The following is a 26,468-nucleotide window of genomic DNA, read 5'->3' on the forward strand; positions in this document are numbered from 1 at the left end:
ATTGACCCCCTTGGACCTTCTCCCACCTCCTCCTCGTCGCTGCCTCCCCCTGGGACCTTCTCCAGGCGCTTCCTGGTGGAGCTGGAGGAGCCGAGCCAGGAGGAAGCGTCGTTCTTCTCGGGCTCGGAGCCACTTGGCCTCCAGCCGAGCCACCTCGTCGCAGAGGGCCCCGTTCTCCAGGACCAAGGTCCTCGCCAGGCGCCGGAGCCACCGGCAGCGCAGCCGGAACCGCTCGGGGGGGCGGGGACGGGCGCCCTTGGGCATCTCCTGCAACCAAAACCCACCTTCTAGCTCCAAAACTTGAGGTTCCTCACCAAAAAGTTGAGGTTCGAGATCCAAAACCCAAGGTTCTCAACCCAAACTTGAGGTTCCTCACCCAAAACTCGAGGTTCCCCACCCAAAACTCGAGGTTCCCCACCCAAAACTCGAGGTTCCCCACCCAAAACTCGAGGTTCCCCACCCAAAACTCCAGGTTCTCCATCCAAACCTTGAGGTTCCTCAGCTCAACGTTGAGGTTCGCCACCAAAACTTGAGGTTCCTCACCAAAAAGTTGAGGTTCGAGATCCAAACCCCAAGGTTCTCAACCCAAACTTGAGGTTCCTCAGCTCAAACTCAAGGTCCCTCACCCCAAATTCAAGGGTTTTCACCCCAATCCAAGGTCCTTCACCCCAATCCAAGGTTCTTGACCCCAAACTCAAGGTCCCTCAACCCAAATTCAAGGGTTTTCACCCTAAAATCAAGGTCCCTCACCCCAATTCAAGGTTCTTCACCCCAAACTCAAGGTTCTTGACTCCAATCCAAGGTTCTTCACCCCAAACTCAAGGTTCTTCACCCCAAATTCAAGGTCCCTCACCCCAAACTCAAGGGTTTTCACCCTAAAATCAAGGTTTTTCACCCCAAACTCAAGGTCCTTCACCCAAAACTCAGGGTTCCTCACCCCAAACTCAAGGTCCTTCACCCCAATCCAAGGTTCCTCACCCCAAACTCAAGGGTTTTCACCCTAAAATCATAGTTCTTCACCCCAAAACTCGAGGTCCTTCACCCCAAACTCAAGGTTCTTGACCCCAAACTCAAGGTCCTTCACCCCAATCCAAGGTCCCTCACCCCAAAATCAAGGTCCCTCACCCCAAACTCAATGTCCTTCCCCCCAAATTCAAGGCTTTTCACCCCAAACTCAAGGTTCTTCACCCCAAACTCAAGGTTCTTCACCCCAAACTCAAGGTCTCTCACCCCAATCCGAGGTCCCTCACCCCAAACTCAAGGGTTTTCACCCTAAAATCATGGTTCTTCACCCCAAAACTCGAGGTCCTTCACCTCAAACTCAAGGTTCTTGACCCCAAACTCAAGGTCCTTCACCCCAATCCCAGGGTCCTTCACCCCAAATTCAAGGTTTTTCACCCTAAAATCAAGGTCCTTCACCCCAAACTCAAGGTCCCTCACCCAAAATTCAAGGTTTTTCACCCTAAAATCAAGGTTCCTCACCCCAAACTCAAGGTCCCTCACCCCAATCCAAGGTTCTTGACCCCAAACTCAAGGGTTTTCACCCCAAACTCAAGGTCCTTCACCCCAAAATCAGGGTCCGTCCCCCCCCCACTTACTCTCAGGCCACACGAGCGACCGCAGCTCGCGAGCTTCCGCGAACCGGAACCGGAAGCACGGAAAAACCGGAAGTGACCGGCGCTCATCGTGACGTCACCGGAAGTGGGTGGGGACTCGCTTCCGAGGGTGGAGGGGGAGGGAGCTCTGGGGCAGGAGGGCCCCCCCCCCCCCCCGTGGATCTATGGGGCAGGAGGGCCCCCCCCCCCCCCCGATCTATGGGGCAGGAGGGCCCCCCCCCGTGGATCTATGGGGCGGGAGGGCCCCCCTATGGATCTATGGGGCAGGAGGGCCCCCCCGTGGATCTATGGGGCAGGAGGGCCCCCCCCGTGGATCTATGGGGCGGGAGGGGCCCCCCCGTGGATCTATGGGGCAGGAGGCCCCCCCCCCCCGTGGATCTATGGGGCGGGAGGGCCCCCCTATGGATCTATGGGGCGGGAGGGCCCCCCTATGGATCTATGGGGCGGGAGGGCCCCCCCCCGTGGATCTGTGGGGCAGGAGGGGCCCCCCCCGTGGATCTGTGGGGCGGGAGGGGCCCCCTCCGTGGATCTATGGGGCAGGAGGGACCCCCCTATGGATCTATGGGGCAGGAGGGCCCCCCCCCCCCCCGATCTATGGGGCAGGAGGGCCCCCCCCGTGGATCTGTGGGGCAGGAACTCGCTAAGAATTGATTAAAGGTGAAGAAACCGGAGCCATTGTGGGTCCCTGTGGGTCCCTATGGGGTCTCTACGGGGTCTCTATGGGGTCTCTGTGGGTCTCTAGGGGTTCCTATGGGGTCTCTGTGGGGTCTGTGGGGTCTCTGTGGGGTCTCTGTGGGGTCTCTGTGGGGTCTCTATGGGGTCCCTATGGGGTCTATGAGTTCCTATGTGGTCTGTATGGGGTTCTAGGGGCCTCTATGGGGTCTCTATGGGGTCCCTGTGGCGTCTATGGGGTCTCTATGGGGTCTATGGGGTCTCTGTGGGGTCTCCATGTGTCCCTGTGGGGTCTCTATGGGGTCTCTGTGGGGTCTCTATGGGGTCTCTGTGGGGTCTCTATGGGGTCTATCGGGTCCCCATGTGTCTCTATGGGCCCCTAGGGTTCCCTATGGGGTCTCTGTGGGTCCCTATGGCTCTTCATGTGCCTCTATGGGGTCTATGAGTCTCTGTGGGTCCCTATAGGGTCTCTAGGGTGTTTCTAGGGGTCCCTATGAATCTCTATAGGGTCTCTATGGGTCCATGTGGGGTCCCTATGGGGTCTATGGGTCTCTGTGGGGTCTCTATGGGGTCCCTATTGGTCTCTATGGGGTCCATGGGCCCCTATGGGGTCTCTATAGGGTCCCTATGGGTCAATCTATGGGTCAATCTATGGGTCAGTCCCCCCCAGACGCAGCAGCACGTGGGGGTCCACGAGGTTTATTGGCTGTGGGCGCCGTGGGGCAGCCGAGGGCTCCGTGGGTCCCGAGGGTCCTTCTCGCCGTGGGGCAGAGCCGGGGGGGCCACGATCCAGAGAGCTGTGGGGCAGAGACCCCCCCCCTCACTTATGGGGCAGAGCTGGGGGTCCCAGCCCCCCATCTCTCACTTATGGGGCAGCGCTATGGGTCCCAGCCCCCCATCCCTCACTTATGGGGCAGAGTTAGGGGTCCCAGCCCCCCATCTCTCACTTATGGGGCAGAGTTAGGGGTCCCAGCCCCCCATCCCTCACTTATGGGGCAGAGCTGGGGGTCCCAGCCCCCCATCTCTCACTTATGGGGCAGCGCTAGGGGTCCCAGCCCCCCATCTCTCACTTATGGGGCAGCGCTAGGGGTCCCAGCCCCCCATCCCTCACTTATGGGGCAGCGCTATGGGTCCCAGCCCCCCATCTCTCACTTATGGGGCAGCGCTATGGGTCCCAGCCCCCCATCCCTCACTTATGGGGCAGAGTTAGGGGTCCCAGCCCCCCATCCCTCACTTATGGGGCAGAGTTAGGGGTCCCAGCCCCCCATCCCTCACTTATGGGGCAGAGTTAGGGGTCCCAGCCCCCCATCCCTCACTTATGGGGCAGAGTTAGGGGTCCCAGCCCCCCATCTCTCACTTATGGGGCAGAGTTAGGGGTCCCAGCCCCCCATCCCTCACTTATGGGGCAGAGTTAGGGGTCCCAGCCCCCCATCTCTCACTTATGGGGCAGAGTTAGGGGTCCCAGCCCCCCATCTCTCACTTATGGGGCAGAGTTAGGGGTCCCAGCCCCCCATCTCTCACTTATGGGGCAGAGCTGGGGGTCCCAGCCCCCCATCTCTCACTTATGGGGCAGCGCTATGGGTCCCAGCCCCCCATCCCTCACTTATGGGGCAGCGCTATGGGTCCCAGCCCCCCATCTCTCACTTATGGGGCAGAGTTAGGGGTCCCAGCCCCCCATCTCTCACTTATGGGGCAGCGCTATGGGTCCCAGCCCCCCATCCCTCACTTATGGGGCAGAGTTAGGGGTCCCAGCCCCCCATCCCTCACTTATGGGGCAGAGTTAGGGGTCCCAGCCCCCCATCCCTCACTTATGGGGCAGAGTTAGGGGTCCCAGCCCCCCATCTCTCACTTATGGGGCAGAGTTAGGGGTCCCAGCCCCCCATCCCTCACTTATGGGGCAGAGTTAGGGGTCCCAGCCCCCCATCTCTCACTTATGGGGCAGAGTTAGGGGTCCCAGCCCCCCATCTCTCACTTATGGGGCAGAGTTAGGGGTCCCAGCCCCCCATCTCTCACTTATGGGGCAGAGCTGGGGGTCCCAGCCCCCCATCTCTCACTTATGGGGCAGCGCTATGGGTCCCAGCCCCCCATCCCTCACTTATGGGGCAGCGCTATGGGTCCCAGCCCCCCATCTCTCACTTATGGGGCAGAGTTAGGGGTCCCAGCCCCCCATCTCTCACTTATGGGGCAGCGCTATGGGTCCCAGCCCCCCATCCCTCACTTATGGGGCAGAGTTAGGGGTCCCAGCCCCCCATCCCTCACTTATGGGGCAGAGTTAGGGGTCCCAGCCCCCCATCCCTCACTTATGGGGCAGAGTTAGGGGTCCCAGCCCCCCATCTCTCACTTATGGGGCAGAGCTGGGGGTCCCAGCCCCCCATCTCTCACTTATGGGGCAGCGCTATGGGTCCCAGCCCCCCATCCCTCACTTATGGGGCAGCGCTATGGGTCCCAGCCCCCCATCCCTCACTTATGGGGCAGCGCTATGGGTCCCAGCCCCCCATCCCTCACTTATGGGGCAGAGTTAGGGGTCCCAGCCCCCCATCCCTCACTTATGGGGCAGAGTTAGGGGTCCCAGCCCCCCATCTCTCACTTATGGGGCAGCGCTATGGGTCCCAGCCCCCCATCCCTCACTTATGGGGCAGAGTTAGGGGTCCCAGCCCCCCATCTCTCACTTATGGGGCAGCGCTATGGGTCCCAGCTCCCCATCTCTCACTTATGGGGCAGCGCTATGGGTCCCAGCCCCCCATCCCTCACTTATGGGGCAGAGTTAGGGGTCCCAGCCCCCCATCCCTCACTTATGGGGCAGAGTTAGGGGTCCCCCCGCGCCGTGGGTCGCTCACCTGGCGTGGCCGTGGGTCAGGCGGGCGCCGTGGGTCGCTCTGCCCCACAGAGGAGCCGATGGACGCCCAGGGCCGCGCCCCCCGCCAGCCCCAGCCCCACGGAGGCCACGAGCGCCGTCAGCGTCAGAGCCAGCGAGCGCCCCGCCGGGCCCGCCTGCGCCCCACACTTAGGGGGCAGCCCCATAGATCCCCCCAGCCCCACAGATCCCTCCCCAGCCCCACAGATCCCCTCCCCAGCCCCACAGATCCCCCCCCAGCCCCATAGATCCCCCTCCCAGCCCCACAGATCCACCCCCAGCCCCATAGATCCCCCTCCCAGCCCCACAGATCCCCTCCCCAGCCCCACAGATCCCCCTCCCCAGCCCCACAGATCCCCCCCAGCCCCACAGATCCCCCTCCAGCCCCACAGATCCCCCCCCAGCCCCACAGATCCCCCCCCCAGCCCCACAGATCCCCCCCCAGCCCCACAGATCCCCTCCCCAGCCCCACAGATCCCCCCCAGCCCCACAGATCCCCCCCCAGCCCCACAGATCCCCTCCCCAGCCCCACAGATCCCCTCCCCAGCCCCACAGATCCCCCCCCAGCCCCACAGATCCCCCCCCAGCCCCACAGATCCCCCCCCCAGCCCCACAGATCCCCCCCCAGCCCCACAGATCCCCTCCCCAGCCCCACAGATCCCCTCCCCAGCCCCACAGATCCCCCTCCCCAGCCCCACAGATCCCCCCCAGCCCCACAGATCCCCCCCCCAGCCCCACAGATCCCCCCCCAGCCCCACAGATCCCCCTCCAGCCCCACAGATCCCCCTCCAGCCCCACAGATCCCCCTCCCCAGCCCCACAGATCCCCCCCCCAGCCCCACAGATCCCCTCCCCAGCCCCACAGATCCCCCCCCCAGCCCCACAGATCCCCCTCCCCAGCCCCACAGATCCCCCCCAGCCCCACAGATCCCCTCCCCAGCCCCATAGATCTCCCACCCCGCCCCCTCCCCTCAAGCCACGCCCCTTCTCCTATAGCCACGCCCCCTCAAGCCACGCCCCCTCCCTCCCCAGGCCCCGCCCCCTCCCTCCTCAGGCCCCGCCCCCTCCCCCTCAGGCCCCGCCCCCTCCCTCCCCAGGCCCCGCCCCCTCCCTCCCCAGGCCCCGCCCCCTCCCTCCCCAGGCCCCGCCCCCTCCCCCTCAGGCCCCGCCCCCTCCCCCTCAGGCCCCGCCCCCTCCCCCTCAGGCCCCGCCCCCTCCCTCCCCAGGCCCCGCCCCCTCCCCCTCAGGCCCCGCCCCCTCACCTGCTGGGCGACGCCCAGGTAGGCGCTGCCGTAGGCGGCCCCCCCGACGAGCCCCTCCCCCCCCAGCAGCGTCATGGCGGCCGCGGGGCCCGGCAGGAACCCCCCGAACACCGACCCCGAGAGGACACAGGCCAGCAGGGTCTGGGGGGGGGGAGGGGCCTCAGCCAGGGGGAGGGGCTGGGGGGAGGGGAGGGGGCTGAGGGGGAGGGGCCACGGCGAGGGGAGGGGCCTCAGGGGGAGGGGAGGGTCTGTGGGGTCTCTGTGGGTCTCTATGGGGTCTCTGTGGGGTCTGTGGGGTCTGTGGGGTCTCTGTGGGGTCTCTGTGGGGTCTGTGGGGTCTGTGGGGTCTGTAGGGTCTCTATGGGGTCTCTGTGGGGTCTCTATGGGGTCTCTGTGGGGTCTGTGGGGTCTCTATGGGGTCTCTGTGGGGTCTCTATGGGGTCTCTGTGGGGTCTGTGGGGTCTCTATGGGGTCTCTGTGGGGTCTGTGGGGTCTCTGTGGGGTCTCTGTGGGGTCTGTGGGGTCTGTGGGGTCTCTATGGGGTCTGTGGGGTCTCTGTGGGGTCTGTGGGGTCTCTGTGGGGTCTCTGTGGGGTCTGTGGGGTCTCTATGGGGTCTCTGTGGGGTCTCTGTGGGGTCTCTGTGGGGTCTGTGGGGTCTCTATGGGGTCTCTATGGGGTCTCTGTGGGGTCTGTGGGGTCTCTATGGGGTCTGTGGGGTCTCTGTGGGGTCTGTGGGGTCTCTGTGGGGTCTCTGTGGGGTCTGTGGGGTCTGTGGGGTCTGTAGGGTCTCTATGGGGTCTCTGTGGGGTCTCTGTGGGGTCTGTGGGGTCTCTGTGGGGTCTCTGTGGGGTCTCTATAGGGGTCTCTATAGGGGTCTCTATAGGGGTCTCTATAGGGGTCCATATGGAGTCTCTAGGTGGTCTCTATGGGTCTCTATAGGGTCCCTATGGGTCTCTATAGGGGTCCCTAGGGGTCTCTATAGGGGTCCCTAGGGGTCTCTATAGGGGTCCCTAGGGGTCTCTATGGGTCTCTACAGGGTCCCTATGGGTCTCTATGGGTCTCTAGGAGTCTCTACGGGGTCCCTATGGGTCTCTACAGGGTCCCTATGGGTCTCTATAGGGTCTCTAGGGGTCCCTATGGGTCTCTATGGGTCCCTATGGGTCTCTAGGAGTCTCTATGGGGTCCCTATGGGTCTCTACAGGGTTCCTATGGGTCTCTATAGGGTCTCTATAGGTCCCTATGGGTCTCTGTGGGGTCTCTAGGGGTCCCTACGGGTCTCTATAGGGTCTCTGTGGGGTCTCTGTGGGGTCTCTATGGGGTCTCTATGGGTCTCTATGGGGTCTCTGTGGGGTCTCTGTGGGGTCTCTGTGGGGTCTCTGTGGGTCTCTATGGGTCTCTATGGGTCCCTAGGGGTCTCTATAGGGTCTCTATAGGTGCCTATGGGGCAGCCCCCCACCTGCAGCAGCGCCAGGGCCCAGAGGGGCCGGACCTGGACCCAGTGGGTGGCGGAGCGAGCGATGCAGACGCCCCCCTGGTAGAACACCTGGTACCTGTGGGGCAGAGCGAGATGTGGGGCAGCCCCACGGCGCGACCCACACATCGACCCCCCCCCCCCCCCCCCAGTGCCGTCGCCGTGGGTCTCACCAGCGATACTGGGCGCTATGGGGCAGGGACGAGGCCGGGAAGTAGAGCAGCTCCAGCTGTGGGGCAGGAGGGGCACGTGTGGGGCTGGACCCACAGCTCAGCCCCATAAGTGAGCCCCCGGCCCCATAAGTGACCCCCTCAGCCCCATAAGTGACCCCCCTCAGCCCCATAGAATCCAGCCCAGCCCCATAACCATCCCAAATCCATCCCTCCTGCCCCATAAGTGACCCCCTCAGCCCCATAAGTGACCCCCTCAGCCCCATAAGTGACCCTCTCAGCCCCATAGAATCCAGCCCAGCCCCATAACCATCCCACATCCATCCCTCCTGCCCCATAAGTGACCCCCTCAGCCCCATAAGTGACCCCCCTCAGCCCCACAGAATCCAGCCCAGCCCCATAACCATCCCAAATCCATCCCTCCTGCCCCATAAGTGACCCCCCAGCCCCATAAGTGACCCCCCAGCCCCATAGAATCCAGCCCAGCCCCATAACCATCCCAAATCCATCCCCCCTGCCCCATAAGTGACCCCCTCAGCCCCATAGAATCCAGCCCAGCCCCATAACCATCCCACATCCATCCCTCCTGCCCCATAAGTGACCCCCTCAGCCCCATAAGTGACCCCCCTCAGCCCCACAGAATCCAGCCCAGCCCCATAACCATCCCAAATCCATCCCTCCTGCCCCATAAGTGACCCCCCAGCCCCATAAGTGACCCCCCAGCCCCACAGAATCCAGCCCAGCCCCATAACCACCCCACATCCATCCCCCCTGCCCCATAAGTGACCCCCTCAGCCCCACAGAATCCAGCCCAGCCCCATAACCACCCCACATCCATCCCCCCTGCCCCATAAGTGACCCCCTCAGCCCCACAGAATCCAGCCCAGCCCCATAACCACCCCACATCCATCCCCCCTGCCCCATAAGTGACCCCCTCAGCCCCATAAGTGACCCTCTCAGCCCCATAGAATTCAGCCCAGCCCCATAACCACCCCACATCCATCCCTCCTGCCCCATAAGTGACCCCCTCAGCCCCATAAGTGACCCCCCAGCCCCATAGAATCCATCCCCCCCTGCCCCATAAGTGACCCCCCAGCCCCATAAGTGACCCCCTCAGCCCCACAGAATCCAGCCCAGCCCCATAACCACGCCACATCCATCCCCCCTGCCCCATAAGTGACCCCCTCAGCCCCATAAGTGACCCCCCAGCCCCACAGAATCCAGCCCAGCCCCATAACCACCCCACATCCATCCCCCCTGCCCCATAAGTGACCCCCTCAGCCCCATAGAATCCAGCCCAGCCCCATAACCACCCCACATCCATCCCCCCGCCCCATAAGTGACCCCCTCAGCCCCATAAGTGACCCTCTCAGCCCCATAGAATCCAGCCCAGCCCCATAACCATCCCAAATCCATCTCCCCTGCCCCATAAGTGATCCCCTCAGCCCCATAGAATCCAACCCAGCCCCATAACCACCCCAAATCCATCCCCCCTGCCCCATAAGTGACCCCCCAGCCCCATAACCATCCCACATCCATCCCCCCTGCCCCATAAGTGACCCCCTCAGCCCCATAAGTGACCCCCCTCAGCCCCACAGAATCCAGCCCAGCCCCATAACCACCCCACATCCATCTCCCCTGCCCCATAAGTGACCCCCTCAGCCCCACAGAATCCAGCCCAGCCCCATAACCACCCCACATCCCTCTCCCCTGCCCCATAAGTGACCCCCTTAAACTGAGAAGCGACCCATAGTGACCTACAAATGATCCCTTCAGCCCCATAAGTGACTCCTAGTGACCCATAAGTGACCCCCAGAGACCCATATGTGCTCTCTCTGCCCCATAAGTGACCCCCTCAGCCCCATAAGTGCCCCCCCTCAGCCCCACGAGTGACCTAGTGACCCATAAGTGCCCCCTCTGCCCCATAACTGCCCCCTGGTGACCCATAAGTGACCCCCTCTACCCCATAACTGCCCCCTAACGACCCATAAGTGCCCCCCTCTGCCCCATAAGTGCCCCCCCCTGCCCCCCAAGTGCCCCCTCACCATCCCCTGGTTGACGAAGTACTCGGCGAAGTAGACGACCCCGAGGGGCAGGGCGAGCGGCAGCCACGCCTGGGGGAGGGGACAACCTTAGCCCCGCCCCAACCCAGTAACCCCAATTAACCCCCTTAGCCCCGCCCCCAGACCCATTAGCCCCAATTAACCCCCTTAGCCCCGCCCCCAGACCCATTAGCCCCAATTAACCCCCTTAGCCCCGCCCCCAGACCCATTAGCCCCAATTAACCCCCTTAGCCCCACCCCCAAACCCATTGAGCTCCAATTAACCCCCTTAGCCCCGCCCCCAGACCCATTAACTCCAATTAACCCCCTTAGCCCCACCCCCACACCCATTGAGCTCCAATTAACTCCCTTAGCCCCGCCCCCAAACCCATTAGCCCCAATTAAACCCCTTTAGCCCCACCCCCAACCCCTTTAGCCCCAATTAACCTCCTTTAGCCCCAATTAACCCCCCTTTAGCCCCGCCCCCAACCCCCCTTAGCCCCAATTAACCCCCTTTAGCCCCAATTAACCCCCTTTAGCCCCGCCCCCAGCCCTTTAGCCCCAATTAACCCCCTTAGCCCCAATTAACCCCCCTTTAGCCCCGCCCCCAACCCCCTTTAGCCCCAATTAACCCCCTTTAGCCCCAATTAACCCCCTTTAGCCCCAATTAACCTCCTTTAGCCCCAATTAACCCCCTTTAGCCCCAATTAACCCCCTTTAGCCCCAATTAACCCCCCTTTAGCCCCAATTAACCCCCCTTAGCCCCACCCCCAACCCCTTTAGCCCCAATTAACGCCAATTAGTCCCAATTAACCCCCCTTAGCCCCAATTAACCCCCTTTAGCCCCAATTAACCCCCTTTAGCCCCAATTAACCCCCCTTTAGCCCCAATTAACCCCTTTAGCCCCAATTAACCCCCTTTAGCCCCAATTAACCCCCCTTAGCCCCAATTAACCCCCTTTAGCCCCAATTAACCCCCCTTAGCCCCAATTAACCCCCCCTTAGCCCCAATTAACCCCCATTAGCCCCAATTAACCCCCCTTTAGCCCCAATTAACCCCCCTTAGCCCCAATTAACCCCCTTTAGCCCCAATTAACCCCCCTTAGCCCCAATTAACCCCCTTTAGCCCCAATTAACCCCCCTTAGCCCCAATTAACCCCCCTTTAGCCCCAATTAACCCCCCTTTAGCCCCAATTAACCCCCCTTAGCCCCAATTAACCCCCTTTAGCCCCAATTAACCCCCTTAGCCCCAATTAACCCCCATTAGCCCCAATTAACCCCCTTAGCCCCAATTAACCCCCTTTAGCCCCAATTAACCCCCATTAGCCCAATTAACCCCCTTTAGCCCCAATTAACCCCCTTTAGCCCCAATTAACCCCCCTTTAGCCCCAATTAACCCCCCTTAGCCCCAATTAACCCCCCTTAGCCCCAATTAACCCCCTTTAGCCCCAATTAACCCCCCTTAGCCCCAATTACCCCCCTTAGCCCCAATTAACCCCCCTTTAGCCCCAATTAACCCCCCTTAGCCCCAATTAACCCCCCTTAGCCCCAATTAACCCCCTTTAGCCCCAATTAACCCCCTTTAGCCCCAATTAACCCCCCTTTAGCCCCAATTAACCCCCCTTAGCCCAATTAACCCCCCTTAGCCCCAATTAACCCCCCTTAGCCCCAATTAACCCCCATTAGCCCCAATTAACCCCCTTTAGCCCCAATTAACCCCCCTTAGCCCCAATTAACCCCCATTAGCCCCAATTAACCCCCTTTAGCCCCAATTAACCCCCCTTAGCCCCAATTAACCCCCATTAGCCCCAATTAACCCCCTTTAGCCCCAATTAACCCCCCTTTAGCCCCAATTAACCCCCCTTAGCCCCAATTAACCCCCCTTAGCCCCAATTAACCCCCTTTAGCCCCAATTAACCCCCCTTAGCCCCAATTAACCCCCCTTAGCCCCAATTAACCCCCCTTTAGCCCCAATTAACCCCCCTTAGCCCCAATTAACCCCCCTTAGCCCCAATTAACCCCCTTTAGCCCCAATTAACCCCCCTTTAGCCCCAATTAACCCCCCTTTAGCCCCAATTAACCCCCCCTTAGCCCCAATTACCCCCCTTAGCCCCAATTAACCCCCCTTAGCCCCAATAACCCCCATTAGCCCCAATTAACCCCCTTTAGCCCCAATTAACCCCCCTTAGCCCCAATTAACCCCCATTAGCCCCAATTAACCCCCTTTAGCCCCAATTAACCCCCCTTAGCCCCCAATTAACCCCCATTAGCCCCAATTAACCCCCATTAGCCCCAATTAACCCCCCTTAGCCCCAATTAACCCCCTTTAGCCCCAATTAACCCCCCTTAGCCCCAATTACCCCCCTTTAGCCCCAATTAACCCCCCTTTAGCCCCAATTAACCCCCCTTTAGCCCCAATTAACCCCCCTTAGCCCCAATTAACCCCCCTTAGCCCAATTAACCCCCCTTAGCCCCAATTAACCCCCCTTAGCCCCAATTAACCCCCATTAGCCCCAATTAACCCCCTTTAGCCCCAATTAACCCCCATTAGCCCCAATTAACCCCCTTTAGCCCCAATTAACCCCCCTTTAGCCCCAATTAACCCCCCTTTAGCCCAATTAACCCCCTTTAGCCCCAATTAACCCCCCTTAGCCCCAATTAACCCCCCTTAGCCCCAATTAACCCCCTTTAGCCCCAATTAACCCCCCTTAGCCCCAATTAACCCCCCTTAGCCCCAATTAACCCCCCTTTAGCCCCAATTAACCCCCCTTAGCCCCAATTAACCCCCCTTAGCCCCAATTAACCCCCCTTTAGCCCCAATTAACCCCCTTTAGCCCCAATTAACCCCCCTTAGCCCCAATTAACCCCCCTTAGCCCCAATTAACCCCCCTTAGCCCCAATTAACCCCCCTTAGCCCCAATTAACCCCCCATTAGCCCCAATTAACCCCCTTTAGCCCCAATTAACCCCCATTAGCCCCAATTAACCCCCTTTAGCCCCAATTAACCCCCTTTAGCCCCAATTAACCCCCCTTTAGCCCCAATTAACCCCCCTTTAGCCCCAATTAACCCCCCTTAGCCCCAATTAACCCCCCTTAGCCCCAATTAACCCCCTTAGCCCCAATTAACCCCCCTTAGCCCCAATTAACCCCCCTTAGCCCCAATTAACCCCCCTTTAGCCCCAATTAACCCCCCTTAGCCCCAATTAACCCCCCTTAGCCCCAATTAACCCCCCTTTAGCCCCAATTAACCCCCCTTTAGCCCCAATTAACCCCCCTTTAGCCCCAATTAACCCCCCCTTAGCCCCAATTAACCCCCCTTAGCCCCAATTAACCCCCCTTAGCCCCAATTAACCCCCATTAGCCCCAATTAACCCCCTTTAGCCCCAATTAACCCCCCTTAGCCCCAATTAACCCCCATTAGCCCCAATTAACCCCCTTTAGCCCCAATTAACCCCCCTTAGCCCCAATTAACCCCCATTAGCCCCAATTAACCCCCTTTAGCCCCAATTAACCCCCCTTTAGCCCCAATTAACCCCCCTTAGCCCCAATTAACCCCCCTTAGCCCCAATTAACCCCCTTTAGCCCCAATTAACCCCCCTTAGCCCCAATTAACCCCCCTTAGCCCCAATTAACCCCCCTTTAGCCCCAATTAACCCCCCTTAGCCCCAATTAACCCCCCTTAGCCCCAATTAACCCCCTTTAGCCCCAATTAACCCCCCTTTAGCCCCAATTAACCCCCCTTTAGCCCCAATTAACCCCCCCTTAGCCCCAATTAACCCCCCTTAGCCCCAATTAACCCCCCTTAGCCCCAATTAACCCCCATTAGCCCCAATTAACCCCCTTTAGCCCCAATTAACCCCCCTTAGCCCCAATTAACCCCCATTAGCCCCAATTAACCCCCTTTAGCCCCAATTAACCCCCCTTAGCCCCAATTAACCCCCATTAGCCCCAATTAACCCCCTTTAGCCCCAATTAACCCCCTTTAGCCCCGCCCCCACCTTGGCTCGGGGCCAACTCCCAGTCGTGGGGGGGGGAGGGTCGGGGGGAGCCGGTGGGGGAGGGGCGAGCAGGAAGAAATAGCTGGGGGGGGGGGAGGGGGGGGGGGGTCAGACTTATAAGTGACCCCCCCCCCAGCCCCACAGATCCCCCCCCAGCCCCACAGATCCCCCCCCAGCCCCACAGATCCCCCCCCCAGCCCCACAGATCCCCCCCAGCCCCACAGATCCCCTCCCCAGCCCCATAGATCCCCCCCCAGCCCCACAGATCCCCCCCCCAGCCCCACAGATCCCCCCAACCACCCTTTTCCAGCCCCATCACCCCCCCCTCCAGCCCCCTAAGTGCCCCCCCAGCCCCCTAAGTGCCCCTCCAGCCCCATAACCCCCCCTCAAGCCCCATAACCCCCCCCCTCCAGCCCCCTAAGTGCTCCTCCAGCCCCCCAAGTGCCCCTCCAGCCCCATAACCCCCCCTCCAGCCCCCCAAGTGCCCCTCCAGCCCCCTAAGTGCCCCTCCAGCCCCATAACCCCCCCTCAAGCCCCATAACCCCCCCCTCCAGCCCCCTAAGTGCCCCTCCAGCCCCATCACCCCCCCCTCCAGCCCCCCAAGTGCCCCTCCAGCCCCCTAAGTGCTTCTCCAGCCCCATAACCTCCCGCTCCAGCCCCATAGATCCCTCCTCCAGCCCCCTAAGTGCCCCTCCAGCCCCATAACCCCCCCTCTAGCCCCCTAAGTGCCCCTCCAGCCCCCCAAGTGCCCCTCCAGCCCCCTAAGTGCCCCTCCAGCCCCATAACCCCCCCTCCAGCCCCCTAAGTGCCCCTCCAGCCCCATAACCCCCCCCTCCAGCCCCCTAAGTGCCCCTCCAGCCCCATAACCCCCCCTCCAGCCCCCTAAGTGCCCCTCCAGCCCCATAACCCCCCCCTCCAGCCCCCTAAGTGCCCCTCCAGCCCCATAACCCCCCCTCCAGCCCCCTAAGTGCCCCTCCAGCCCCATCCCCCCCCCTCCAGCCCCCTAAGTGCCCCTCCAGCCCCATAACCCCCCCTCCAGCCCCCTAAGTGCCCCTCCAGCCCCCTAAGTGCCCCTCCAGCCCTATAACCCCCCTCTCCAGCCCCCTAAGTGCCCCTCCAGCCCCCTAAGTGCTTCTCCAGCCCCATAACCTCCCGCTCCAGCCCCATAGATCCCTCCTCCAGCCCCCTAAGTGCCCCTCCAGCCCCATCACCCCCCCTCCAGCCCCCTAAGTGCCCCTCCAGCCCCCTAAGTGCCCCTCCAGCCCCATCACCCCCCCTCCAGCCCCCTAAGTGCCCCTCCAGCCCCATCACCCCCCCCTCCAGCCCCCTAAGTGCCCCTCCAGCCCCATCACCCCCTCCTCCAGCCCCCTAAGTGCCCCTCCAGCCCCCTAAGTGCCCCTCCAGCCCCATAACCCCCCCTCCAGCCCCCTAAGTGCCCCTCCAGCCCTATAACCCCCCTCTCCAGCCCCATAACCCCCCCCTCCACCCCTATCACCCCCTCCTCCAGCCCCCTAAGTGCCCCTCCAGCCCCCTAAGTGCCCCTCCAGCCCCCTAAGTGCCCCTCCAGCCCCATCACCCCCCCTCCAGCCCCCTAAGTGCCCCTCCAGCCCCATCACCCCCCCTCCAGCCCCCTAAGTGCTCCTCCAGCCCCCTAAGTGCCCCTCCAGCCCTATAACCCCCCTCTCCAGCCCCATAACCCCCCCCCTCCACCCCTATCACCCCCTCCTCCAGCCCCCTAAGTGCCCCTCCAGCCCCCTAAGTGCCCCTCCAGCCCCATAACCCCCCCTCCAGCCCCCCAAGTGCCCCCCCCGCCCCCCAAGTGCCCCCCCGGTACCTGGCGAGGCCGAGCAGGGGCAGCCCCAGCCCCAGCAGCAGCGCCCGCCGGCCCTGGCCCAGCGCCGCGTACGACACGGAGCCCAGCGGCCCCGCGGCCCCCGTGCCCGCCGCCCACAGCGACAGCGCCAGCCTGGGGGGCACAGCCACGCGCTCACCCCCGCGCCGACCCACCGGGACCCACGGAGATCAATAGGGGCCCACAGGGATCAATAGGGACCCATATAGATCAATAGGGGCCCACAGGGATCAATAGGGGCCCATATAGATCAATAGGGGCCCACGGGGATCAATAGGGACCCACGGGGATCAATAGGGGCCCATAGGGATCAATACGGGCCCATGGGGATCAATAGGGACCCATAGGGATCAATAGGGAGCCACAGGGATCAATAGGGACCCATAGGGATCAATAGGGACCCATGGGGATCAATAGGGACCCACGGGGATCAATAGGGACCCACAGGGATCAATAGGGACCCATAGGGATCAATACGGGCCCATGGAGATCAATAGGGACCCATAGGGATCAATACGGGCCCATGGAGATCAATAGGGACCCATAGGGATCAATAGGGACCCATAGGGATCAATAGGGGCCCACAGGGATCAATAGGGGGCCCACAGGGATCAATAGGGGGCCCCCAGAGACCCATAGGGACCTATAGAGATCAATAGGGACCCACAGAGATCAATACGGACCCATATGGATCAATAGGGGCCCACAGGGATCAATAGGGGCCCATATGGATCAATAGGGGCCCATGGAGATCAATAGGAGGACCCACAGAGATCAATAGGGACTCACAGGGATCAATAGGCATGCATAAAGATCAATAGGGGCCCCCAGAGATCAATAGGGGTCCCCAGAGACCAATAGGGGGACCCACAGAGACCCATAGGGACCCACAGAGATCAATAGGGACCCACAGAGATCAATAGGGACCCATATGGATCAATAGGGGCCCACAGGGATCAATAGGGGCCCATGGAGATCAATAGGGGCCCATATGGATCAATAGGGGCCCATGGAGATCAATAGGAGGACCCACAGAGATCAATAGGGACTCACAGGGATCAATAGGCATGCATAAAGATCAATAGGGGCCCCCAGAGACCAATAGGGGCCCACAGAGATCAATAGGGACTCACGGGAATCAATAGGCACGCATAAAGATCAATAGGAGCCCCCAAAGATCAATAGGGGCCCCCAGAGACCCATACGAGGACCCACAGAGACCCATACGAGGACCTATAGAGATCAATAGGGACCCACAGAGATCAATAGGGGTCCATGGAGATCAATAGGGGCCCACGGAGACCCATAGGAGGACCCACAGAAATCAATAGGGACCCATAGAGACCAATACGGACCCACGGAGATCAATAGGGACCCATAGGAACCCACAGGGACCCACAGAGATCAATAGAGACCCATAGGGACTCCCAAAAATCAATAAGCACCCACAGAGATCAATAGGGACTCATAGATATCAATAAAGGGACCCCCAGATATCAATAAGAACACATAGAGACCAACAAGGACCCATAGAGATCAATAGGGACCCACAGAGACCAATAGGGGAACTCCCAGAGATCAATAGGGACCCATCGAGATCAATAAGGACCCATAGAGATCAATAATGACCCATAGAAATCAATAGGAGGACCCACAGAGATCAATAAGGTCCCTGAGGGTCCCATAGAGATCAATAAGGACCCACAGTGACCAACAGTGACCCATAGGGACCCACAGGGATCAATAGGGGGACCCCCAAAGATCAATAGGGACCTATAAATTGACCCACTGCGACCCCTAAAGAGCCATAGGGACCTCATGGGGACCCATAGAGATCAATAGTGACTCAGAAACCAATAGGGATCAATGGATTGATCCAGACAAACCAATAGGGACCTACAGGGACCCGTAAAGAGCCATAGGGACCCATAGAAACCCATAGGGACCTATAAATTGACCCACTGTGAGCCATAACGACCTGATGGTGACCCATAGAGATCAATACGGATTCAGAAACCAATAGAGATCAATAGATTGACTCAGAGAAACCAATAAGGACCTACAAGGACCCATAAAGAGCCATAGGAACCCATAGAAACCAATAGAGACCTATAAATTGACCCACTCCGACCCATAAAGACCTCGTGGCAACCCATAGGGACCCATAGAAACCAATAGGGACTCAGAAACCAATAGGGATCAATAGAAACCCATCGGGACCCATAGATTGACCCAGAGAAATCAAAAGGGACCTCCAGGGACCCATAGAAACCCATAGGGACCCATAGAGATCAACAGGGACTCAGAAACCAATAGGGATCAATAGAAACCCATAGGGACCCATAGATCGACCCACAGCGACCCATAGATTGACCCAGAGAAATCAATAGGGACCTCCAGGGACCCATAGAAACCCATAGGGACCCATAGAGATCAATAGCGACTCAGAAACCAATAGGGATCAATATATTGACCCAGAGAAACCAATAGGGACCTATAAATTGACCCATAAGGACGTGTATGGACCTCATGGCGAGCCATAACGACCAATAGGGACCCATAGAAACCAATAGGGAGTGAAAAATCAATAGAGATCAATAAATTGGCCTAGAGAAACCAATAGGGACCTACAGGGACCCTAAGAAACCAATAGGGACCCATAGAGACCAATACGGATCTATGAATTGACTCACTGCAACCCATAAGGACGTCATGGCGACCCATAGGGACCCATAGAAACCAATAGGGACTCAGAAACCAATAGCGATCAATATATTAACCCAAGGAAACCAATACAGACCCATAAATTGACCCACTGCGACCCATAAGGAGCCATAGGAACCCATAGAGATCAATAGGGACTGAGAAACCAATTGGGATCAATAGATTGACCCAGAGAAACCAATAGGGATCTATAAATTGACCCATAAGCAGCCATATGGACCTCATGGCGACCCATAGGGACCCATAGAAATCAATAGGGACTCAGAAACCAATAGAGATCAATACAGAAACCAATAGGGATCTACAGGGACCCACAAAGAACCATAGGGACCCATAGAGACAACTAGGAAGCCATAGAGACCAATAGGGATCCATAGGGACCCATAGGGACCTATAAATTGATCCGCTGCGACCCATAAGGAGCCATAGGGACCTCATGGCGGCCCATAGGGACCCATAGAGACCAATAGGGACTCAGAAACCAATAGGGATCAATGGATTGACCCAGAGAGACCCATAGGGACCTACAGAGATCCATAAAGAGCCATAGGGACCAATAGGGACCCATAGAGACCCATAGGGACCTATAAACTGACCCACCGTGACCCGTAAGGAGCTATAGGGACCCATAGAGACCAATAGGGACTGAGAAACCAATAGGGATCAATAGGAACCCATAGGGACCCATAGATTGACCCAGAGAGACCAATAGGGACCTACAGGGACCCATAAAGAGCCATAGAGACCCATAGAGACCCCATAGGGACCCATAGAGACCCCATAGGGACCTATAAATTGATCCGCTGCGACCCATAAGGAGCCATAGGAACCTCATGGCGGCCCATAGGGACCCATAGAGACCAACAGGGACTCAGAAACCAATAGGGATCAATAGATTGACCCAGAGAGACCCATAGGGACCTACAGGGATCCATAAAGAGCCATAGGGACCAATAGGGACCCATAGAGACCCATAGGGACCTATAAACTGACCCACCGTGACCCATAAGGAGCTATAGGGACCCATAGAGACCAATAGGGACTGAGAAACCAATAGGGATCAATAGGAACCCATAGGGACCCATAGATTGACCCAGAGAGACCAATAGGGACCTACAGGGACCCATAAAGAGCCATAGGGACCCATAGAGACCAATAGGGACCCCATAGGGACCCATAGAGACCCATAGAGACCAATAGGGACCAATAGGGACCCATAGAGACCCCATAGGGACCCATAGAGACCAATAGGGACCCATAGAGACCCATAGAGACCCCATAGAGACCCATAGAGACCCCATAGAGACCCCATAGGGACCCATAGAGACCAATAGGGACCCATAGAGACCCCATAGGGACCCCATAGGGACCCCATAGGGACCCATAGAGACCAATAGGGACCCATAGAGACCCCATAGGGACCCATAGAGACCAATAGGAACCCATAGAGACCCCATAGGGACCCCATAGGGACCCCACAGGGACCCATAGAGACCAATAGGGACCCATAGAGACCCCATAGGGACCCATAGAGACCCCATAGAGACCCCATAGGGACCCATAGAGACCAATAGGGACCCATAGAGACCCCATAGGGACCCATAGAGACCAATAGGGACCCATAGAGACCCCATAGGGACCCCACAACTCCCTCCCCCGCCCCATAGGGGCCCTTAGGGACCCCCCCCGCCCCATAGGGTCCCCCCCCGTGCCCCATAGCGCCCCCTACCTGGGGTACTCGGCCGCCAGCGCCAGCAGCGTCACCTCCCCGAGCCCCGAGCTCACGCTGGCCAGAGCCACCCCTGGGCCCGCCCCACACTTAGGGGGCAGCCCCACAGCCTGGGGGGGGGGGGGGGGCAGCCCCTACCCCCCAGCCCCATAGATCCCCGCCCCATAGATCCCCCCCCGGCCCCATAGATCCTCCCCCGCCCCATAGATCCCCCCCCAGCCCCACAGATCCCCCCCCCAGTCCCGCTCCCAGCCCCACAGATCCCCTCCAGCCCCATAGATCCGCCCCCCAACCCCGCTCCCCGCCTCATAGCTCTCCCCCCAGCCCCACAGATCCCCCCCCAGCCCCACTCTCTGCCCCATAGATCCCCTCCAGCCCCATAGATCCCCCCCAGCCCCATAGATCCCCTCCCCAGCCCCATAGATCCGCCCCATAGCTCTCCCCCCAGCCCCATGGATCACCCCCCGGCCCCGCTCCCAGCCCCATAGATCCCCCCCCCAGCCCCACAGATCCCCCCCCAGCCCCACAGATCCCCCCCCAGCCCCACAGATCCCCCCCAGCCCCACAGATCCCCTCCCCAGCCCCATAGATCCCCCCCCCAGCCCCACAGATCCCTCCCCAGCCCCACAGATCCCCCCCCCAGCCCCACAGATCCCTCCCCAGCCCCACAGATCCCCCCTCCAGCCCCACAGATCCCCCCCCAGCCCCACAGATCCCCCCCCAGCCCCGCTCCCAGCCCCACAGATCCCCCCCCCAGCCCCACAGATCCCCCCCCCAGCCCCACAGATCCCTCCCCCAGCCCCACAGATCCCCCCCCCAGCCCCACAGATCCCCCCCCAGCCCCACAGATCCCTCCCCCAGCCCCACAGATCCCCCCCCCAGCCCCACAGATCCCCCCCCAGCCCCACAGATCCCCCCCCCAGCCCCACAGATCCCCCCCCAGCCCCACAGATCCCCCCCAGCCCCACAGATCCCCCCCCCAGCCCCACAGATCCCCTCCCCAGCCCCACAGATCCCCCCCCCAGCCCCACAGATCCCCCCCCCAGCCCCACAGATCCCTCCCCAGCCCCACAGATCCCCCTCCCCAGCCCCACAGATCCCCCCCCAGCCCCACAGATCCCCCCCCCAGCCCCACAGATCCCTCCCCAGCCCCACAGATCCCCCCCCAGCCCCACAGATCCCTCCCCAGCCCCACAGATCCCCCCCCAGCCCCACAGATCCCTCCCCAGCCCCACAGATCCCCCCCCAGCCCCACAGATCCCCCCCAGCCCCACAGATCCCCCCTCCCCAGCCCCACAGATCCCTCCCCAGCCCCACAGATCCCCCCCCCAGCCCCACAGATCCCCCCCCCAGCCCCACAGATCCCCTCCCCAGCCCCACAGATCCCTCCCCAGCCCCACAGATCCCTCCCCAGCCCCACAGATCCCCCTCCCCAGCCCCACAGATCCCCCCCCCCAGCCCCACAGATCCCCCCCCCCAGCCCCACAGATCCCCCCCCCAGCCCCGCTCCCAGCCCCACAGATCCCCCCCCAGCCCCACAGATCCCCCCTCCAGCCCCACAGATCCCTCCCCAGCCCCACAGATCCCCCCCCAGCCCCGCTCCCAGCCCCATAGATCCCCCCCCAGCCCCATAGATCCCCCCCCAGCCCCACAGATCCCCCCCAGCCCCACAGATCCCCTCCCCAGCCCCACAGATCCCCCCCCAGCCCCACAGATCCCCCCCCAGCCCCACAGATCCCCCCCCAGCCCCACAGATCCCCTCCCCAGCCCCACAGATCCCCCCCCAGCCCCACAGATCCCTCCCCAGCCCCACAGATCCCCCCCCCAGCCCCACAGATCCCCCCCCAGCCCCACAGATCCCCCCCCCCAGCCCCACAGATCCCCCCCCCAGCCCCACAGATCCCCCCCCCAGCCCCACAGATCCCCTCCCCAGCCCCACAGATCCCCCTCCCCAGCCCCACAGATCCCCCTCCCCAGCCCCACAGATCCCCCCCCAGCCCCACAGATCCCCCCCCAGCCCCACAGATCCCCTCCCCAGCCCCACAGATCCCCCCCCAGCCCCACAGATCCCCTCCCCAGCCCCACAGATCCCTCCCCAGCCCCACAGATCCCCCCCCCAGCCCCACACGCACCCCCCAGAGCCGCCGTGGGGCCGCGGGTGCAGCTGACGAGGGCGAAGCTTCCCCAGGAGCACAGAGCGGCCAACGCCACCCGGGGGCTGCGGGACCCACGGATGGACCCATAGATTGACCCACGGACCCATAGGGACCCATAGGGACCCACAGATTGCCCCACAGAGACCCATAGGGACCCATAGAGACCCATAAGGACCCATAGAGACCCATAGGGATTCATAAATGTCCCATAAGGACCATCTGGACCCATAGATTGACCCACAGCGCCCTATAGAGACCCACAGAAACCCATAGATTGACCCATATTGATCCATGGCCCCCCACAGTGCCCCATAGATTGACCCATAGGGACCCATAGAGACCCATAACGACTCACAGAGACCCCATAGGAACCCATAGGGACCCACAGATTGACCTATAGGGACCACAGAGACCCATAGAGACCCATAAGGACCCAGAGAGACCCCATAGGGACCCACAGATTGACCCACAGGGACCACAGAGACCCATAGGGACCCACAAGAACCCATAGATCAACCCCTAACTCCCCATAGCACCTCATAGGAACCCATAGAAACCCCATAGAGACCCATAACACCCCATAAGGACCCCATAGGAACCCACAATGCCTCACAGGCACCTATAGAGACCCATGGAGACCCATAGAGACCCACAGAGACCCCACAGAGCCCCCACAGAGACCCATAACACCCCATAGGGACCCATAGAGACCCATAGGGACCCCATAGAGACCCCACAGAGACCCCACAGAGACCCCACAGAGACCCCATAGAGACCCCACAGAGACCCCACAGAGACCCCACAGACCCCACAGACCCCATAGAGACCCCACAGAGACCCCATAGAGACCCCACAGAGACCCCACAGAGACCCCACAGAGACCCATAACACCCCATAGGGACCCATAGAGACCCATAGGGACCCCATAGGGACCCATAACACCCCATAAGGACCCTATAGGGACCCCGTAGGGCCCCCCTGACCTGTAGGGCAGGAGGTGGAGCCCAAGCGGCGCCGCCAGTTTGATGAGCAGCGTGGGGAGAACGTCGGCCAGGAGCACGGCCTGGACCCACACGTGTGGGGCACAGAGCCCGCTGCCCCCCAGTGCCCCCCAGTGCCCCCCAGTCCCTTCCAGTCCCCTCCCAGTGCCCCCCAGTCCCTTCCAGTCCCCTCCCAGTGCCCCCCAGGCCCCTCCCAGTGCCCCCCAGGCCCCTCCCAGTGCCCTCCCAGTGCCCCCCAGTACCCTTTCAGTGCCCCCTAGTCCTTCCCAGTCCCCCCCAGTCCCCTCCCAGTGCCCCCCAGTCCCTTCCAGTCCCCTCCCAGTGCCCCCCAGTCCCCTCCCAGTGCCTCCCAGGCCCCTCCCAGTGCCCCCCCAGTCCCCTCCTAATCCCCTCCCAGTGCCCCCCACTCCCCTCCCAGTCCATCCCAGTCCCCTCCCAGTCTCACCCCAGTAGAGATGGGGTTGCAGTCGTAGCGGGAGCTGTTCCGGGGGGGTCCCTGGAAAAGAGAGGGGTGAGAGACTAAAAATAAAAAGGGGGGGGGGGGCAAGAGGGGGTTGGGGGGCAGATAAAGGGGGTTGGGGGGCAGGACCCACCGGTTGCGCCGGGTCGGGGGTGAGGAGGTCGCGGGCGGCGCTGAGCATCAGCACGTACGGCAGGTTGTTGCACGCCCCCAGCAACCTAGGGGCAACTGGGAGCTACTGGGAGCCACTGGGAGGGACTGGGAGGCGCTGGGATGGGATTTAGGGGCACTGGGAGGGACTGGGGGGCACTGGGAGGGACTGGGAGGTGCTGGGATGGGATTTAGGGGCACTGGGAGGGACTGGGAGGGGGATTTAGGGGCACTGGGAGGGACTGGGGGGGGAGTGGGGGGCACTGGGAGGGACTGGGAGGGGGATTTAGGGGCACTGGGAGGGGAGTAGGGGGCACTGGGAGGGACTGGAAGGTGACTGGGGGGCACTGGGAGGGGGTTAATGGGCACTGGTTGGCACTGGGAGGGGATTAAGGGGCACTGGGAGAGCTTTAAGGGGTACAGGGTGGCACTGGGAGGGGATTAAGGGCTACTGGGAGGGGATTAAGGGGTACTGGGAGGGGATTAAGGGGTACTGGGTGGCACTGGGAGGGGATTAAGGGGTACTGGGAGGGGATTAAGGGGTACGGGGTGGCACTGGGAGGGGATTAAGGGGTACTGGGAGGGGATTAAGGGGTACTGGGTGGCACTGGGAGGGGATTAAGGGGCACTGGGAGGGGATTAAGGGGCACTGGGAGAGGTTTAAGGGGTACAGGGTGGCACTGGGAGGGGATTAAGGGGTACTGGGAGAGGTTTAAGGGGTACTGGGTGGCACTGGGAGAGGATTAAGGGGCACTGGGAGAGGTTTAAGGGGTACTGGGTGGCACTGGGAGGGGATTAAGGGGTACTGGGAGGGGATTAAGGGGTACGGGGTGGCACTGGGAGGGGATTAAGGGGTACCAGGTGGCACTGGGAGGGACTGGGAGCCGGTTTGGGGGTGCGGCCTCACCAGAAGGCGGCTCCGTTCCTCCAGGGGGCGCTGGGGGGCTGGGGGGGCGGCTCGGCTGCGGGGAGAGGGGTCACTGGGGGCTGGGGGGCAGCTATGGGGCAGCTCCCAGCTCTGTGGGGCAGCTATGGGGCAGCTATGGGGCAGCTCCCGGCTCCGTGGGGCAGCTGGGGGGTAGCTATGGGGCAGATTAGAGCACTATGGGGCAGCTGGGGGTGCTATGGGGCTGCTATGGGGCAGCTCAGGGCCCTGTGGGGCAGCTGGGGGGTAGCTATGGGGCAGCTGAGGGTGCTATGGGGCAGCTCTAGGGCACCTCCTAGCTCTGTGGGGCAGCTGGGGGGTAGCTATGGGGCAGATTAGAGCACTATGGGGCAGCTGGGGGTGCTATGGGGCAGCTATAGGGCCCTGTGGGGCAGCTGAGGGGTAGCTATGGGGCAGCTCAGGGCCCTATGGGGCTGCTATAGGGCAGCTCCCAGCTCCATGGGGCAGCTATGGGGCAGCTATGGGGCAGCTATGGGGTGGCTCCCGACTCCGTGGGGCAGCTATGGGGCGGCTCCCGGCTCCGTGGGGCAGCTGGGGGGTAGCTATGGGGCAGATTAGAGCACTATGGGGCAGCTGGGGGTGCTATGGGGCAGCTATAGGGCCCTGTGGGGCAGCTGAGGGGTAGCTGAGGGTGCTATGGGGCAGCTATGGGGCAGCTGAGGGCCCTATGGGGCAGCTGAGGGTGCTATGGGGCAGCTATGGGGCAGCTCCCAGCTCCATAGGGCAGCTGGGGGGCAGCTATGGGGCAGCTCAGGGCCCTATGGGGCAGCTGGTGGGTAGCTATAGGGCAGCTTCTAGCTCCGTGGGGCAGCTGGGAGGTAGCTATGGGGCAGCTTAGGGCCCTATAGGGCAGCTGAGGGTGCTATGGGGCTGCTCTGGGGCAGCTCAGGGCCCTGTGGGGCAGCTCCCAGCTCCGTGGGGCAGCTCAGGACCCTATGGGGCAGCTGTGGGGCAGCTCAGGGCGCTATAGGGCAGCTCAGGACCCTATGGGGCAGCTGTGGGGCAGCTCAGGGCCCTGTGGGGCAGCTGTGGGGCAGCTCGGGACGCTCTGGAGGAGCTGTGGGGCAGCTCAAGGCACCATGGCGCGGCTGTGGGGCAGCTATAGGGCAGCTCCCGGCTCCGTGGGGCGCTATAGGGCAGCTCCTGGCTCTATGGGGCGCTGTGGGGCTCCGTGGGGCGCTGTGGGGCGCAGCCGCTCTCACCCGGCGGCACCAGCGGCTCCTCGTCCTCCATCGCTGTTTACCCTGAGGGGAAGTGGGGGGGGGTCATGTGACCCCGCGCCCACGTGACCTCCCTTCCCTCGACCAATGGCAACGCTCGCCGACGCGCCTCCCGCCAATCAGAGCGCGGGAGGGGCCCCCGGCGC

General features: G+C 61.5%; 2 protein-coding genes across 7 annotated transcripts in view; both read right to left on the reverse strand.

Moving 5' to 3' along the window:
• Window positions 1-1,685, reverse strand: part of TBRG1 (transforming growth factor beta regulator 1) — a 28,448-nt gene extending 26,763 nt beyond the window's left edge. Inside the window, exons 1-2 of the mRNA XM_069882118.1 lie at window positions 1,599-1,685; window positions 27-267 (exon numbers count right to left, since the gene is read on the reverse strand). Of these exons, the coding sequence (XP_069738219.1) occupies window positions 27-267; window positions 1,599-1,685 (328 nt within the window). The remainder of the gene's footprint in view (window positions 1-26; window positions 268-1,598) is intronic.
• A 1,160-nt stretch (window positions 1,686-2,845) lies between these two features.
• CLN3 (CLN3 lysosomal/endosomal transmembrane protein, battenin) lies at window positions 2,846-26,366 on the reverse strand. 6 transcript variants are annotated; one of them, XM_069882166.1, is made up of 15 exons: window positions 26,305-26,366; window positions 25,064-25,118; window positions 24,140-24,224; window positions 23,992-24,042; window positions 23,529-23,608; window positions 22,522-22,607; window positions 20,390-20,462; window positions 15,919-16,050; window positions 14,085-14,166; window positions 10,091-10,159; window positions 8,049-8,104; window positions 7,861-7,954; window positions 6,404-6,544; window positions 5,126-5,164; window positions 2,852-3,085 (listed from the first exon to the last, which is right to left on the reverse strand). In XM_069882166.1, exons 1-15 carry the CDS (start codon window positions 26,333-26,335, stop codon window positions 2,945-2,947), a joined length of 1,215 nt encoding a protein of 404 aa, XP_069738267.1. In that variant the 5' UTR covers window positions 26,336-26,366; the 3' UTR covers window positions 2,852-2,944. The 6 variants fall into 6 exon arrangements, with proteins under 6 accessions (XP_069738265.1, XP_069738264.1, XP_069738268.1 ...); XM_069882167.1 differs by lacking the exons at window positions 14,085-14,166; window positions 23,529-23,608 and having other exon boundaries at window positions 2,851-3,085; XM_069882168.1 differs by lacking the exons at window positions 14,085-14,166; window positions 22,522-22,607 and having other exon boundaries at window positions 2,851-3,085.
• Between the last annotated feature and the right edge of the window lie 102 nt (window positions 26,367-26,468).

This window comes from Phaenicophaeus curvirostris, unplaced genomic scaffold (assembly GCF_032191515.1).
Source record: "Phaenicophaeus curvirostris isolate KB17595 unplaced genomic scaffold, BPBGC_Pcur_1.0 scaffold_84, whole genome shotgun sequence".
Classification (NCBI taxonomy): Eukaryota; Metazoa; Chordata; class Aves; order Cuculiformes; family Cuculidae; genus Phaenicophaeus; species Phaenicophaeus curvirostris.